This window comes from Bombina bombina, chromosome 6 (assembly GCF_027579735.1).
Source record: "Bombina bombina isolate aBomBom1 chromosome 6, aBomBom1.pri, whole genome shotgun sequence".
Classification (NCBI taxonomy): domain Eukaryota; kingdom Metazoa; phylum Chordata; class Amphibia; order Anura; family Bombinatoridae; genus Bombina; species Bombina bombina.
Genome location: NC_069504.1, coordinates 1,126,971,103 through 1,126,986,606, shown reverse-complemented (window position 1 = coordinate 1,126,986,606; position 15,504 = coordinate 1,126,971,103). Strand labels below are relative to the sequence as shown.

General features: G+C 37.2%; 1 protein-coding gene across 1 annotated transcript in view; it reads left to right on the top strand.

The window, feature by feature from the left end:
* Positions 1-210: 210 nt before the first annotated feature.
* Positions 211-15,504, top strand: part of ARFGAP3 (ADP ribosylation factor GTPase activating protein 3) — a gene marked incomplete in the record, with an annotated part of 126,537 nt that continues 111,243 nt past the window's right edge. Inside the window, 5 exon segments of the mRNA XM_053719099.1 lie at positions 211-377; positions 6,707-6,825; positions 9,116-9,188; positions 14,353-14,484; positions 15,136-15,216. Coding sequence (XP_053575074.1) covers positions 309-377; positions 6,707-6,825; positions 9,116-9,188; positions 14,353-14,484; positions 15,136-15,216 — 474 coding nt within the window.

Genomic DNA, 15,504 nt, shown 5'->3' with positions numbered 1-15,504 from the left:
GTATCTCATCTCCTGCCCACTCGTGCAGTATTTACACTTCCTGTCACACCAGACTGGGCGGACTCTCGAGGAACAGGTGAATCACTGAGGGGCGGTGCCATGAAAGTTTTGCCAGTAAAGGGGCGTGGCGATGTCACTTTCTCTAAGGGTTGGGGCGGGCTGTAGGTGTATTATGGGCGTGGTTTTGTTCGAGACGTCAGTCGCCGCGCTGACGTGGCGCTGTTGTTGCTCAGTGTCTTAGGAGTTACCGGTCGTTACAAGGAGCGCACCGGAGACAGGAAACCGGGAGCAGAAGCACCGTAGGCACCATGAGTGAGCCCCACAAGCAGGATATATTCCACGTTTTCAAGCGGCTCCGTGCTGTGCCCACAAACAAGGTGAGACTGGCACATATGGTGGCAACCTAGAGAGCAGATACGGCCTGTAACCAGCTGGTGTCATGTAGCTGGTGACACTAATGTGCTAGAGAAGGTAGTGGGGAGCCAGAGAAGAGCAGTGGGGCAGTTACTTGTGCCATGCTGGGGTTACTGGTGGGTAGGTTGTACAGCTGAGGTACAGGCCCCTTGTGAGACTATAAGAGCCAGTGATTACAGCTTGCTTAGCTATTCCTCAAGAGACTCCGTGCTATACAGGTAGTGGTGGCACAGCTGATGTCAGGTGAGGAGGAAGTGACCAATGGGGAAAGTAGTTGGCAGTGCCAGGCTGGGAGCCAGAGAAGAGCAGTGGAGCAGTTACTTGTGCCATGCTGGGGTTACTGGTGGGTAGGTTGTACAGCTGAGGTACAGGCCCCTTGTGATACTGTAAGAGCCAGTGATTGCAGCTTGCTTAGCTATTCCTCAAGAGACTCCGTGCTATACAGGTAGTGGTGGCACAGCTGATGTCAGGTGAGGAGGAAGTGACCAATGGGGAAAGTAGTTGGCAGTGCCAGGCTGGGAGCCAGAGAAGAGCAGGGGGGCAGTTACTTGTGCCATGCTGGGGTTACTGGTGGGTAGGTTGTACAGCTGAGGTACAGGCCCCTTGTGAGACTGTAAGAGCCAGTGATTGCAGCTTGCTTAGCTATTCCTCAAGAGACTCCTACTATACAGGTAGTGGTGGCACAGCTGATGTCAGGCGAGGAGGAAGTGACCAATGGGGAAAGTAGTTGGCAGTGCCAGGCTGGAGATTGAGCCAGGAGTGCTTAGCTGGCTTTGTCAGGACAAGCTGGTGACACAGTGGGAGCAGCTGGTATGTGTGATACCGGCTTGGGAAACAGGAGTGAATGTGCAAACAGCTGTTAAGGTACCAGGATGGGGACATTAAACCGGAAGAGGAGAGCCTGTGTAATTACTGATATCAGCCTTGGGGCAAAATTCCAGAGGGGTAAAAGCAGCTATCAGAGCCTGTACTGGACTTGTAATATTGAGCCATAGGGTAACTATTTGTGTGAGTACCAAATTGGTGACACTGGCCCAGTATAGGATCAGTTGAAGGGGCAGGTACTCAGATGCACAGTGTCAGAAAAACAGAACTGGTGACAGTCACAGCGCAGCTAGTAGACTAGAAACAAAGTTGTAAAGCAGGTTGCACGGTAGATTGTGGATATAGTCAGAGAAGAGAACAAGATGGCAGGACCAGTACTATTCAACTCTACACTAAGAGGAGCTGCCAGAAATGGTGTCAGACCAAGGACAGTGAGCCAGAGGGGAAGCGGATGCCAGGCTGGGGATGTGGAGCGGATGCCAGGCTGGGGATGTGGAGCGGATGCCAGGCTGGGTTTGTGGAGTGGATGCCAGGCTGACTATATAAAGCCAGAGTGGAAGAGCAGTGGGAGCAGTCAAATCCATACTGGGGACACAGAACTAGAGGGCGAGATTGCAGCAATCTGAGACTGTACCAAGCCATGATGGTCCGTGAATGAGAGAGTAGCTGGAGAAATCAGGCAGAGGGCATTGAGAAGTGAGTGGAGCCAGTGCCAGGTTTTCTAGATAGATCCAGAATGTGAGAATAACCAGAGGAGAAAATTAACTTTTAGAGCAGGTAGCACATTGGTGCTAGGTTAGGGAAATGGACTGTGTAGGGAAGGTTTTTCTCATGGAAACAGGGTTATAAAACTACACTTTCTAGTACCATACCTAAATGATAAAACAGAAAAGGTCTCTGTGACATATAAGTATATGAGAGCCTTCAAATGTGGGCATCACAATAATTCTGGATACTTGATCATGAGATGCTGTACATGGATGAAATTGAATTAGGATATTCCTTCACTTAGACAGGTGGCAAAGACCTTTTTAACATGGTTTAAAAGAGCACACTTCATCCCATGAATCAATGTCATGTAATCTGCTCAGTGAAGTAACAAGTTTTTGGTACAGGATGAGGATATATGGCCACCCTATCACCCTAAAATGGGGATTTTAATAGATAATTTCATTACCTGGTCACAGATTATCTGTTCGCATTGATGCTAGACATCTGTATTGCAGACCATGTTCGCACCTAGACATCAAGAAATATGGTAACCTAATTATCATTATTTTGACAAGTGAACACAGGTCACCTCATCACCTAACGATTGGGTGCATATACGTATTGTCCCCTCCACCATCTAAGCAATAAAGGCATACGTCATCTCATTGCCTTTATGAAGAATGTGCAGGCAATAGAAATTTCATCACATCAGTTTTTCTCTTACTTGCAAAGGATAAAAATGTAACTTTGGGATTTCAGAAGCTGAACATATTGCCATGATCTCTGTTTTGGTAAAATAAAGAAGTAAAAGGTACCAACGTTTTGTTGTTATCCTGATCAAGTCACTGTACCCTCTCATTGGACAGAAAATTATGTTCCAGGGTTGACCAGATTTTAACGAGTTGTGGGCACTTGTATGTGAAATCCTGATCTGGGAACAACATATGTGTAGTGCATTTAACTGTGTTTGTTGCATGCGCTAAGTGCATTTCCCAGTATACCATAATTAACTTTTTTTTGCAGATAGATGCTCTGTAGCTTGTGTTACATTAGTACTATATCCCTTCCACAGGAAACCCTAAATCCCACTGGAGTAGGGAAATGTGGGTAAGGATATACAAATGAGCACCACAATTCTTGTGATAGACACTACAAATGTTTTAAATTAGTCCTAAAATAATGTGGTCTATATAGGATCCCCTGAGATTAATGGAACCTAGTTTTTTTTTTTTTTTTTATACCAGCTGGGAACAGGGTTTTGAGTTTTATGTGTGTTTGTAGGAGGTGGGATTTGTTTTGGTTTTAGCAGCTTCTGAACCTACCTAGGTATACTTTTCAACAAAGGATACAAAATAGCAAAACTAATTAGATAATAGAAATAAATTGGAAAGTTATTTAAAATTGCAAGCTCTATCTGACTCAAAAGAAAAATAAATTGGGTTTCATGTCCCCTTAATTCTCCTTTTGTTGACGTGTATAGTTCTGTCTGAATCATGAAAGTTTACTTCTTTGCTTAGACTTTTAATGCTAAGTTAAAGGGACAGTCTAGTCAAAAATAAACTTTCATGATTCAGAGCATGTAATTTTAAACAACTTTCCAATTTACTTTTATCACCAATTTTGCTTTGTTCTCTTGGTATTCTTAGTTGAAAGCTAAACCTAGGAGGTTTATATGCTAATTTCTTAGACCTTGAAGGCCGCCTCTAATCTAACTGCATTTTGATAGGTTTTTCACCACTAGAGGACATTAGTTCACGTGTTTCATATAGATAACATTGAGCTCATGCATGTGAATTTACCATAGAGACAGCTCTGACTGGCTAAAATGCAAGTCTGTCAAAAGAACTGAAATAAGGGGGCAGTCCTGCTGAGGCTTAGATACAAGGTAATTACAGAGGTAAAACTTGTATAATTATAACTGTGTTGGCTATGCAAAATTGGGGAATTGGTAATTAAGGGATTATCTATCTTTTAAAACAACAACAATTCTGGAGTTGACTGTCCCTTTAAGGGTTATTAACAGGGATGAATTCTTGCTCCTGCCTAGGGCAGCATGATTTAGAGGGGGCAGCAGTTATGAGGCGTAGCTCTTTGGCATTATTCTTCCTACTCCTATACTCTGTGAATGTTTTATTTAGTAATTGTATTTCAAATCCTTGTTTTCTAGTGGGCTGCGGAACCATTTCCTGCATCCCTGGCCTCCTATTGTGTTAAATGTATAAGGAAAATATGGCGTATTTTGGTTTCTAAGGGCATCAGATTTCACAGTTCCTCCTAGAGGAACATAAAACCAAAACACGAAACCCACTGGCAAATGTTTAACTGGTCATATGTAAGTGAGCTTGTGCACTGCTACAGGCCCAGGAATAGCGCAAAATACTTGTGTATGCTGAGAGCACTTCAGCCTCTCTGGGGCAGTGGGGAAAAGAGACCGATTAAATATGGGATGGGGATCTGATTTTTTTTATTTTATTAAATGTCCCTGTAAATTGTAAGTTCCATTCCCGGACTCTCCTATAAAACCTTAGAGGCGCTCTGTAATTATCCATCACAGGTGATGAGTCCTTTTTTTTTTAAACAGCGATGCTTTTTCCTGCTACATTTTCCTATTTAAATTAAAAAAACCTGTTTGCTGTCATGTGACATTTGTGCTTCTAAAATAAATCGTTTGCCTTTAAGAAAACTCTTCTCACTTTAGTTTTATGATTTACTATTTCAGTGTGTTTCTGAATAAATCAAATTGTTACTTCTGTTTTTGGCCTCAATATTCGCACAAATAGTTAAAGGAGATTTCAATTTCTCATTGCTGGAAAGTGTCAAAAGGTGTCATTATTGGTTCTTTAATCCACCAAGGCCAAAGTTCCCTTATTTTGTCTTATCTGCAGGAATACATAGTGCACTTTGCTTCTTGATGTCTACGTAGCACTGGGTTTATTGTATTTTTTTTTTTTAGGGAATCCTTCTAGGACAAAAAAGTGATTCAGATACAGCAGCAATTTTAAGCAACTTTCTAATTTACTCCTATTATCAATTTTTCTTTGTTCACTTAGTATCTTTATTTGAAAAAGCAGGACTGTAAGGTTAAATGGACATAAAACCCAATTTTTTTTTCTTCCATGATTCAGAGAGAGTACACACATTTTTTAAATAACTTTCCAATGTACTTCTTTTATCTAATTTGCTTAGTTCTCTTGGTATCCTTAGTTGAAAAACATATCTATATAGGCTCAGAAGCTGGGAGCTAGCTACTGATTGGTGGCTGCACATATATGCCTCTTGTGATTGGCTTACCAATGTCTTCCGCTAGTTCCCAGTAGTGCATTGCTGCTTCTTCAAGAAAGGATGACAACAGAATGAAGCAAAATTTATAATAGAAGTAAATTGGAAAATTGTTTGCATATGTATGCTCTATCTGAAACTTTAAATAATTATTTTTTGGGGGGGATTTAATGTCCCTTTAAGAACTGGCCCATTTTTGGTTCAGAACCTGGGTAGAGCTTGCTGATTGGTGGCTAAACGTAGCAAACCAATCAGCAAGCGCTACCCAGGTACTGAACCAAAAATGGATCGGCTATTAACCTTACATTACTGCTTTTTCAAATAAAGATAGCAAGAGAACGAAGAAGAAAAAATGATAATAGGAGTAAATTAGAAAGTTGCTTAAAATCGCATGCACTATCTGAATCTTTAAAGAAAGAAACTGGGTTTAGTATCCCTTTAAAGGGACAGTCTACTTTATAATTTTTTTTTATTATTGCTTAACTCCTTGGCGACTGCGGAGCACCCTGTACGTCGTTTGTCGTTAAGGGTTTTTCAGGTCATAGTAGCGTGGGTCTCACTGCAAGGCCGCGCTATCTAAAATGCAATCCCTGTTCAAAGACATACAGGATATGTAGCTGGTAACTAAGGGGTTAAATAAGGCTTTTACTACCCATCCCCCAACTTTTCAAACAATCATTGTTATATTAATATACTTTAGAACCTCTAAGATTGCCTGTTTCTGAGTCCTTACAGGCCGCCCCTTATCTCAGTGCTTTTTATTAACTTTTTAAATCTTGCACAGCACCCAGACAGTGTGCCATGTAGACAACATTGTGCTCACTCCCGTGGAGAATATTGGTTATCCAAGAACCAGCACTAATTGGTTAAGATGCAAGATTGTAAAAGCACTGAGATAAGGGGGCAGTCTGCAGGGGCTTAGAAACAAGGTAATCGCAGAGGTAAAAAATGTATTAATATAACTGTTTGTTATGCAAAACTGGGGAATGGGTAATAAAGGGATTATCTATCTTTTTATACAATGACAGTTGTCAACTAGACTGTCCCTTTGATCAGTGGTAAATATTCTCGGATAGAGGAAGAGGATACCAAAAGAATACAGAACATTTGACCTGCATGATAGCAGATCTTAATATTAATAAAATAATAAAGACATTTAGAACTTTTTAGTTTAATGTAGCTTTAATTTATACAAATAAATGAACTACTTTTACTTTCAAAATGCGCGTAGGACTCCTTAATATTCTTAAGATCCATTTTTAAGCCACATCCAGTCTGTATTTAATTCAAACTTTTTGGGAACTTGTAGTCTTGCAGCTGATTGGCTGATTTCCATATAGAACAATTGATCTGATGTTCGGACTCTATTAAGGTTTCATGTAAATGTATTATACTGACTTATCTGTAACCGCAATAAAAACTGCTTGTATGGAAACAAATTCAGGCATTCTTAGTTGTGTTGTCATTTCTTATTCAGACATGTTTTGACTGTGGAGCAAAAAACCCAAGCTGGGCCAGCATCACGTATGGCGTTTTCCTGTGCATTGACTGCTCTGGGACACATCGCTCCCTTGGAGTTCACCTGAGTTTCATTAGGTGAGTTTATTTTCTTAAAGGGACATTAAACACTAAATAAATGCTAGATAGAATGATGCATTCATAGAAAAAATTAGTCTGAGAACAACAAGTAGATGTATTTTTTAAAGTTTCATTGGCTGTTTAAATATTGACAAAATAAGTGTAAAGTTTTAGTGTTTTTATAAAACAATGGGAGCTGCCATGTTGTAACTTGGGTTACCTTCTCTGCTGTGTCCAATTGGGGACAGTTTATAAATAGGTCACTAGAGTGTGCAGCCAATGGCTGTGTGGAATATAACAGTGTTCTGCACTTCTATTTCTAACAAGAACGGAAAAGCTCACAATTTCAGAATGGAATTACAGTAAAGGGGAACAAAATAAATAATGAAAGTATATTGCAGACTTCTTTTTATATATGTGATTTATCATTTTATATTACTATCTCAAAGTGTGTAATGTCCCTTTAATATATGTGGCTAGACAAGAGGTGTCGGCATGTATAGTAGTTTAGTCAGTGATCTGTCTAGAAAATAAAATAACAATGTGTATATATAATTGTTTGCCATGTTCATTTCAATCTATAAGACTTCACTGGTTTGTGTGTATATACTTGACCCCTACAAAAGCTATCCTGTACACCGACTATGTTTACAGCGCTGCGGAATCTGTTGGCGCTCTACAAATACCTGATAATGAGATAGATATATAGATATATATATATATAGATATATATATATAGATATATATATATAGATAGATAGATATATAGATAGATATATAGATAGATATATAGATATAGATATATATATATATATATATATATATATATATATATATATATATATATATATATATATATATATATATATATATATATATTTTTTGTGATTTGTAAAAGAAATAGTGAAAAACCACTCGCAACGACGTGTTTCTGTTCGGGTTGCGCACTTGCTGACATAAACTTTGTGAGCTTTCGTTAATTCTCTGTGTTTCTCGTACATGGGCAGCTAAGTTGTGGGTGGGGCGTCCATATGTTATTATTCTGTTTAAGATTACTTTAATATTAAATTATAATTATATATTATGACTCAACTGTCATGTGAAAAGAGTATTATTATTTTTTTAGTGATATATAAAAAAAAAAAAAAAAAAATTTTCATGAACAAACCTGACCTATATAAACACTTATGTTATATGTGTAGTGAATATTACGTTTTCACTTTACATACTATACCTTACAAAGGTAACATTGTTTTTATCTCTGGTAAATCATTGTAGTTTCTTGTAAAATGTTTTATTCTTTTCTATAATCAACCCCTTCACTACTGGAAATGTCAGAGAAAAGCTTGCTTAAAATACAGATAATTTTTAACATTTTTACTATCACTCCATTTAAACAGAAATAGAGCCTTGTGTGTGTTTTTTTTTTTTTTTTTTTTTACCTGTCTAAACTAATATATATATAGATATAGATCTCTATCTCTAATCATCTCCTCCTCTCGTAGGCAACCGTAGATCAACATTGATTTTGGCAAACGCAAACTGACATTTTAGAACATTTGTTATCACAAGCTATGTTTTTGTGACAAAGAAATTAATTACAGATGTAACATTTTGTAGAATGTAATTGAGAATTGCTAATTCTTTTTATTCCATGTTTATGTTAAAGTGATGGTAAATTTTAGTAGTTTACTTGCACTTTCTAGGAAGCCTATCCGTTTTTTAGCGTAGTCACTACGTTTTTAACCCTTCAATATTACTTTTACTAAGATGAAGCGCATCAAGTCCTCGGGTCCTCGTTTTTCCTTTGTGTATCCTTACTTTTACTAAGAGATCGGAAACTTTTAAAAAATATATCTCTTACCGTTTCTCGCTCCTCCCATCTGCCACTTCCTGCTCCAGTATCACCTTAGACTAGAGAGCGGTCCCACCCGCTCCCTACGTCACAACACGAGGCTCGCTCCCGTGAGATCAGCTTTGCGCATGGTGTTCAAGACAATGAAAAAAGAAAATTGTGCATGCGCAGTTGATTCAGTGGGCGTTTGACAAAGAGTGACGGCCACCTAACAGCCTAATTTTCAACTGGTTAAGAAAAAAACGTTACCACAGTGTAAAAAAAATAAAATAAAAAACGGGTTGAATATATGATGATTAATTAAAAAAGTACTTTATAAAGCTTATAACTATGTTTAGAAAACAAAATAAAAAACAATGAATTAAACTTATATTTATTTTATTCATTGAGTATAATAGTTGATTAATACCGTAACTTTACCTTCACTTTAACTTAATTTATATTTAATTTTAGATCTACTGAACTAGATTCGAACTGGTCCTGGTTTCAGTTGAGATGTATGCAGGTTGGAGGCAATGCTAATGCAGTGAGTATCGTTTTGTGTTTTCTTTCTATTGAATGTTAATTCTCATTTGAGAGCTGTGTAGCACATTTATTATTGTTTTAAAGGGACACTAAACCCAACATTTTTCTTTCAAGATTCCGATAAAGCAGCAACTTTCTAATTTACTCCTATTATTAATTTTTCATTGTTCTCTTGCTATCTTTATTTGAAAAAGAAGGCATCTAAGATAAGGAGCCAGGCAATTTTTGGTTCAGACTCTGGACAGCATTTTTCCACCAATCAGCAAGGACAACCCAGGTTGTGAACCAAAAATCGTCCAGCTTCTAAACTTACATTCTTGTTTTTTTAAAGAAAGATAGCAAGAGAATGAAGAAAAAATTGTTGGAGTAAATTAGAAAGTAGCTGCTTAAAATGGCATGCTCTATCAGAATCATGAAAGATAACATTTGGGTTCAGTGTCCCTTTAATGTAAAAAATAAGCTAGATTTAGACATACTTTGTGTCAATCTCAAAAATACATTTTTATTACGTCTGGTTATATTGTGGGTCACATAATAAGATAATTGTAAGGAAGATAAAACTCTGGATAATAAACTGCTTTTGTAATGAGTATTTATTTTTGGCTCTCTGAATGTTTTATGTTTATTGCACCTTCTCCCTTAAAGGGACATTCCGGTCAAAATTTAAAAGCACCTAGGTGCATTACATCTTTGAATAGAAACATATTTACAATATAAACGTATTGGCAAAAATGCTTCTAGTAAAAGTTATGACCATTTTAGTGTTAACATTTTTCTCTGCACGTGCATGTGAAGCATAGCTAGATATTCTCAGTGCACCAGCATTGTACATATTGCAGCTGCTCAGAGACCTAGTGGGGCTTTATCATATCAGCAATTAACAAACTGCGTCATTACCAGATGATACAAACACCTTAGGCTCTCTGAGCAAGTGCTGTGTATAAAATGCTGGTGCACGGTGCATACTTAAATACACTTTTGGAACAGCTATAGCTTTTATTAGAAGCATTTTTGCTAATACCTGTATATTACAGACATGCATCTAATCAATACTGAAATGCATCCATGTAGATTCCAGTTTTGGCTGGACTGTCCCTTTTTAAATAAAGAAAAGTTTAAAATGAGGTTGTTTTGTGAGAGAACTTATAAAGGGTTACATTAAAAGGTAGGGTTGCACCAGTACTGATACTGAGTATTTGCATAGTACTTGTACTCGTGCAAATGCTCCGATACTGAAAGGGACATAAAACCCAAAACATTTCTTTCATGATTTAGATAGAACATAACATTTTAAACAACTTTCTAATTTACTTCTATTGTTTCTAATGTTTCTTCGTTTTCTTGTTATCCTTTGTTAAAAAGCAGAAACGTAAGCTCAAGAGTGTGCACGTGTCAGCAGCACTATATAGCAGCAGTTTTGCAACAATGTAATACATTAGCAGGAGCACTAGATGGCAGCACTATTTCCTGTCATGTAGTGCTTCAGGCATGTGCACGCTACCTACCTAGGTATCTCTTCAACAAAGAATAACGTAAGAATTAAATTTGGTAATAGAAGTAAATTGAAAACTTTTTAAAAATTGTATCCTCTATCTGAATCATGAAAGAACATTTTTGGGTTTAATGTTGCTTTAAACCAATACCTCCACTTCCTACCCATACGCCATCTTGTGGAGCTTTTTCAAACTGCAGTTTCCCATTTCATTTAAATTATTCACTTCTGTTCTGCCAATACAAATTGCTGTTATTTGTATTATTGTAGAAGAGACCACTGTACCTCGTTCAGACAAACCCATGAATTACTGGGCAGTTAATGAACTGAGATTTGCAGCTCTGGCTAAAATGGCCCAAAAATGCTGCCCCATGCAGTAGTGCTGAAAATGAAAGGCTGTTCAGCTTAGACTCAAACGTCCATACTGATAGCAGAAACAGACTTATAGCTGAACATATAGAGATGCTTCTGTTCCTTAAAAAGAACTTGCCACTAACTTTTGAAAAAATATTATAATTGCTAGATTGCCTGTTATACTGCTAGTTCTTATCTTGCACAATAATGCTCAAAAACATACTGTACTCTGAGTAACATCCTTAACTTATATAATTGCAGGAAAAGTATTTATAAGAAAAATTAAGTTAATTCCTATGAACACACATCTTACAATAATAGGACTAGATTTAGATTACATTTCATATGTAAGCTTTACCAATGCTCTGTTCACATTTCCAACTGCATAGACTTTAATGGAGATGGACATGCAATGAGAGCATTGGTAAAGCTTACTCAGTCAAAGGTCATTTTTTTTTTTTTTTACAACTTTATGAAATAATAAAAACGTTTTATTTGCTTGTCACAATGTCTGTTAAAGGGACACTGTACCCAATTTTTTTCTTTTGTAATTCAGAAAGAGCATGCAATTTTAAGCAACTTTCTAATTTACTCCTATTATCAAATTTTCTTCGTTCTCTTGCTATCATTATTTGAAAAAGAAGGCATTTAAGCTTTTTTTTTGGTTTCAGTACTCTGGCCAGCACTTTTTTATTGGTGTATGAATTTATCCACCAATCAGCAAGGACAACCCAGGTTGTTCACCAAAAATGGGCCGGCATCTAAGCGTACATTCTTGCATTTCAAATAAAGATACCAAGAGAATGAAGAAAATTTGATAATAGGAGTAAATTAGAAAGTTGCTTTAAATTTCATGCTCAATCTGAATCACAAAATAAATTTTTTGGGTACAGTGTCCCTTTAAGTTACAGTTCTTCATAATTATACATAAGCTATCTTAAATCATTAGTCTGTATTGTGCTTGGTAAACTGTCACATGACAAAAGTATCGGTAATTGGTATCGGCGAGTATTTTAAATAAGTATTGGTACTTTTACTCGATCTTAAAAATAATTGTATAGGTGCAACCCTATTAAAAGGTATATAAAAGTGCAAAAGAAAATTCTGTTATTGCTCTATTGCTTGTTTAAACCCTGCAAAAAGATTAAACACATAGCACCAGAGAAGCAATGCACTACTGGGAGCTAGGTGAGCACATGGTCTTCAGTGATTGGCTCACTAGATGTGTTCAGCTAGCTCTCAGTAGTGCAATATTGCTCCTTTAGGAAATGATACCAAGAGAATTAAGCAAATTTGATAATATAAGTAAATTGGAAAGTTAAAGGTCCATAATAAATGCCCCATATTTCTATACAAATTAATTAAAAACATATTTAATAAAATGAATAAAAAAAAGAGAGTGCTAATAGTATCCTAAAAGTTACCTCAAAGTTTGAATAGTCCCAAAACGATCCTCTGTAAAACTTCTATAAAAATGGCCGTTTTTTTTCCTTCTCTCTGCCCGTGTCCAATCAGCATTGCCTTGCTGATCAGACACGGAAGCAGGAACTCAACAGCACGCTGACAGAGTTCGCACTGACACGCTAGCAAAGCTTGTGTAAATGTTGCTAGGGGCAACCAGTCGATCTGCTTGCGTGTAAGATCCATTTTACTATCCAAATAGCGGCAGTATCAGTATATAGCAGCTATTAAAGGGACACTGAACCCAAATTTTTCTTTTGTGATTCAGATAGACCAGCAACTTTCTAATTTACTCCTATTATCAAATTTTCTTCATTCTCTTGCAAGAATGTAAGTTTAGATGCCGGCCCATTTTTGGTGAACAACCTGGGTTGTCCTTGCTGATTGGTGGATAAATTCATCCACCAATAAAAAAATTGCTGTCCAGTGTTCTGAACCCCAAAAAATCTTAGATGCCTTCTTTTTCAAATAAAGATAGCAAGAAAACTAAGAAAATGTGATAATAGGAGTAAATTAGAAAGTTGTTTAAAATTGAATCTGAATCACGAAAGAAAAAAAAAAATGGGTTCAGTGTCCCTTTTAAATAGAAGCGTCCTGCATTGCAGATAGCGTTCTGCATGAAGGGAGCTAAGTTCACTGAGTGAAATAATTTAAATGGCCTTTGGTTTTTGAGCTTGCCAGAAGCTCAGAGACCATTTAAATTCTTTCACTCTGTGAACTTGCCTCCTTTCATGCAGAACGCTATCTGCAATGCAGGACGCTTTAAAGGTTGTAATAGCAACCATTGCCGACGGCTCCCTATTGAATGCCAGCAGAGGGGCCAGATTGTTTTTTTGATTGACATCTGCAGGCCTGATCTTCTTTCACTACGCTGCAAGGAGCTGACGAAACACTGACTGCGCAGGCTTCAACTTACATGTCAGTCGTGCGACCGAAATTGGAAGCTGAATAGCAGTTTTCAGTGGGCAGTGGAATCATTATAAATGTGCAAGTAAAATATATTATAAACAGCAAATTACTTCTAATACATGTATATTAGTACATTGTTAATCTGCTCTTCAACTTTTTATTAACCCCCAAATAAAAAACGATTATAATGGCCCTTTTAAAGGGACACTGAAACCAATTTTTTTCTTTTGTGATTCAGATAGAGCATGATCAAATTTTCTTCATTCTCTTGGTATCTTTATTTGAAATGCAAGAATGTAAGTTTAGATGCCGGCCCATTTTTGGTGAACAACCTGGGTTGTCCTTGCTGATTGGTGGATAAATTCATCCGCCAATAAAGTGCTGTCCAGAGGTCTCAACCAAAAAAAAAAGCTTAGATGCCTTCTTTTTCAAATAAAGGTAGCAAGAGAACGAAGAAAAATTAATAGTAGTAGTAAATTAGAAAGTTGCTTAAAATTGCATGATATCTGAATCACGAAAGGGAAAAAATTTGGGTTCAGTGTCCCTTTAAGTTAAAATTGCTGCTTTACTTGAATCTCATAAAAAAGGTGGTATTCATATCCCTTTAACACATGCATAAGTAGATTGCACTGACAAAAAAGTAGCCCCCCCCCATCTCACTAAAGTATGTACACCCCTGATGTATAGAGATGTCTGGTTGTCTATCTGAGCCTCAGGAATCTGCTACATTTAAATGACAAGTTCCGCCAAAGCCAAAATAACCGGCACCGCTTTCCCTAATGAGAATTTTCAGGTATTCCATAGTTAGGCTTTCTATTTTGTTTCTGTAGAAATCTTCTCTGCTGAACTCGAGTAAACTAACAGATTACACCTTTAGTTGGGCGCCATAGAACCTTTTGGACATGTTTGATACTTTGAAAAATATTGATATCGTGCTTTTTGTTTTTAGTTGATCTTCTTTCGGCAGCACGGTTGTTCGACAAATGATACCAACGCAAAATACAACAGTCGCGCATCTCAACTTTACAGGGAGAAAATTAAATCTCAGGCGTCACTAGCAACAAGGAAATATGGCACTGATGTAAGTATGATGATTAAATGTTAAACCCTTACTTTCCCCCCATTCGCTGCGTTTAATTCTGTACTGAGCTGCAGATCTGTCATTTTTAGTTCTGTGTGCATTTTTCCTAAATGAGGATTAGTGTGAATATAAAATGCACTATTTCCTTCAAGCATTTTATTTTAAAAATGGTTTCTTTTTTACCACTGCAAACACATAGTTAAATGCTCCTGAATGGAGTACATCGTACCTCCTAAGTGAACTCAAAGAGCAGTGTGCGTGTTCCTAGATCAATACTTTATATGTTTAACTAATTTGCATGGTGAAAATGTTTTGTGTTTATTTTTATAGTAAATTGTTTGTTTAGGACGTTCCATGCCTTGCTAACTGCACTGGGCTTTAGCGCTGTTAAGAAGGCATGGAACGTACTGAAGCCAATGGCGCTTCCTGAATGGGATCGCGGCTAAACAAATTTAAATCGCACAATTGTGCATGTAAACAAATTAGGCCCGTAATGAAAGGGTTAAACTCTTTTTTTTTTTTTTTTTTGGATGAGGAGGGTGTTTTCGGTTTCCTCTCTCTTACTACTGCCTGGAAAAAAAAATATTAATTTGAAATGGTTTAAAAGAAACGTATTGGCTGAACTAATCATCACTTCTTGGTTTCTTGTAGTTGTGGATAGACGGTTGTGAGGCTCCCCCCTTGTCACCACAAGAGAAAAAGGAGTTAGACTTTTTTTCATCACACTCGGAGGTAAGTTAAAGGGACATGAAACCCAAACATTTTCTTTTGTGATTCAGAGAAAATAAAATTCCAATTTTACTTCTATTATCAAACTTACTTTGTTTCCATGCTATTCTTTGTTGAAGAGATACCATAGTGCTGACATCTAGTGCTCTCTGCAAATAGCCCCATATAGTGCTCCAGACACGTGCACACTCCTGAGCTTATGCGCATTCTTTTTAGCAAAAAAGAGAATGAAGAAAATGTAGTAGAAACTTGTTTAGAATTGTATGCTCTATAAATCATGAAAGAAAACGC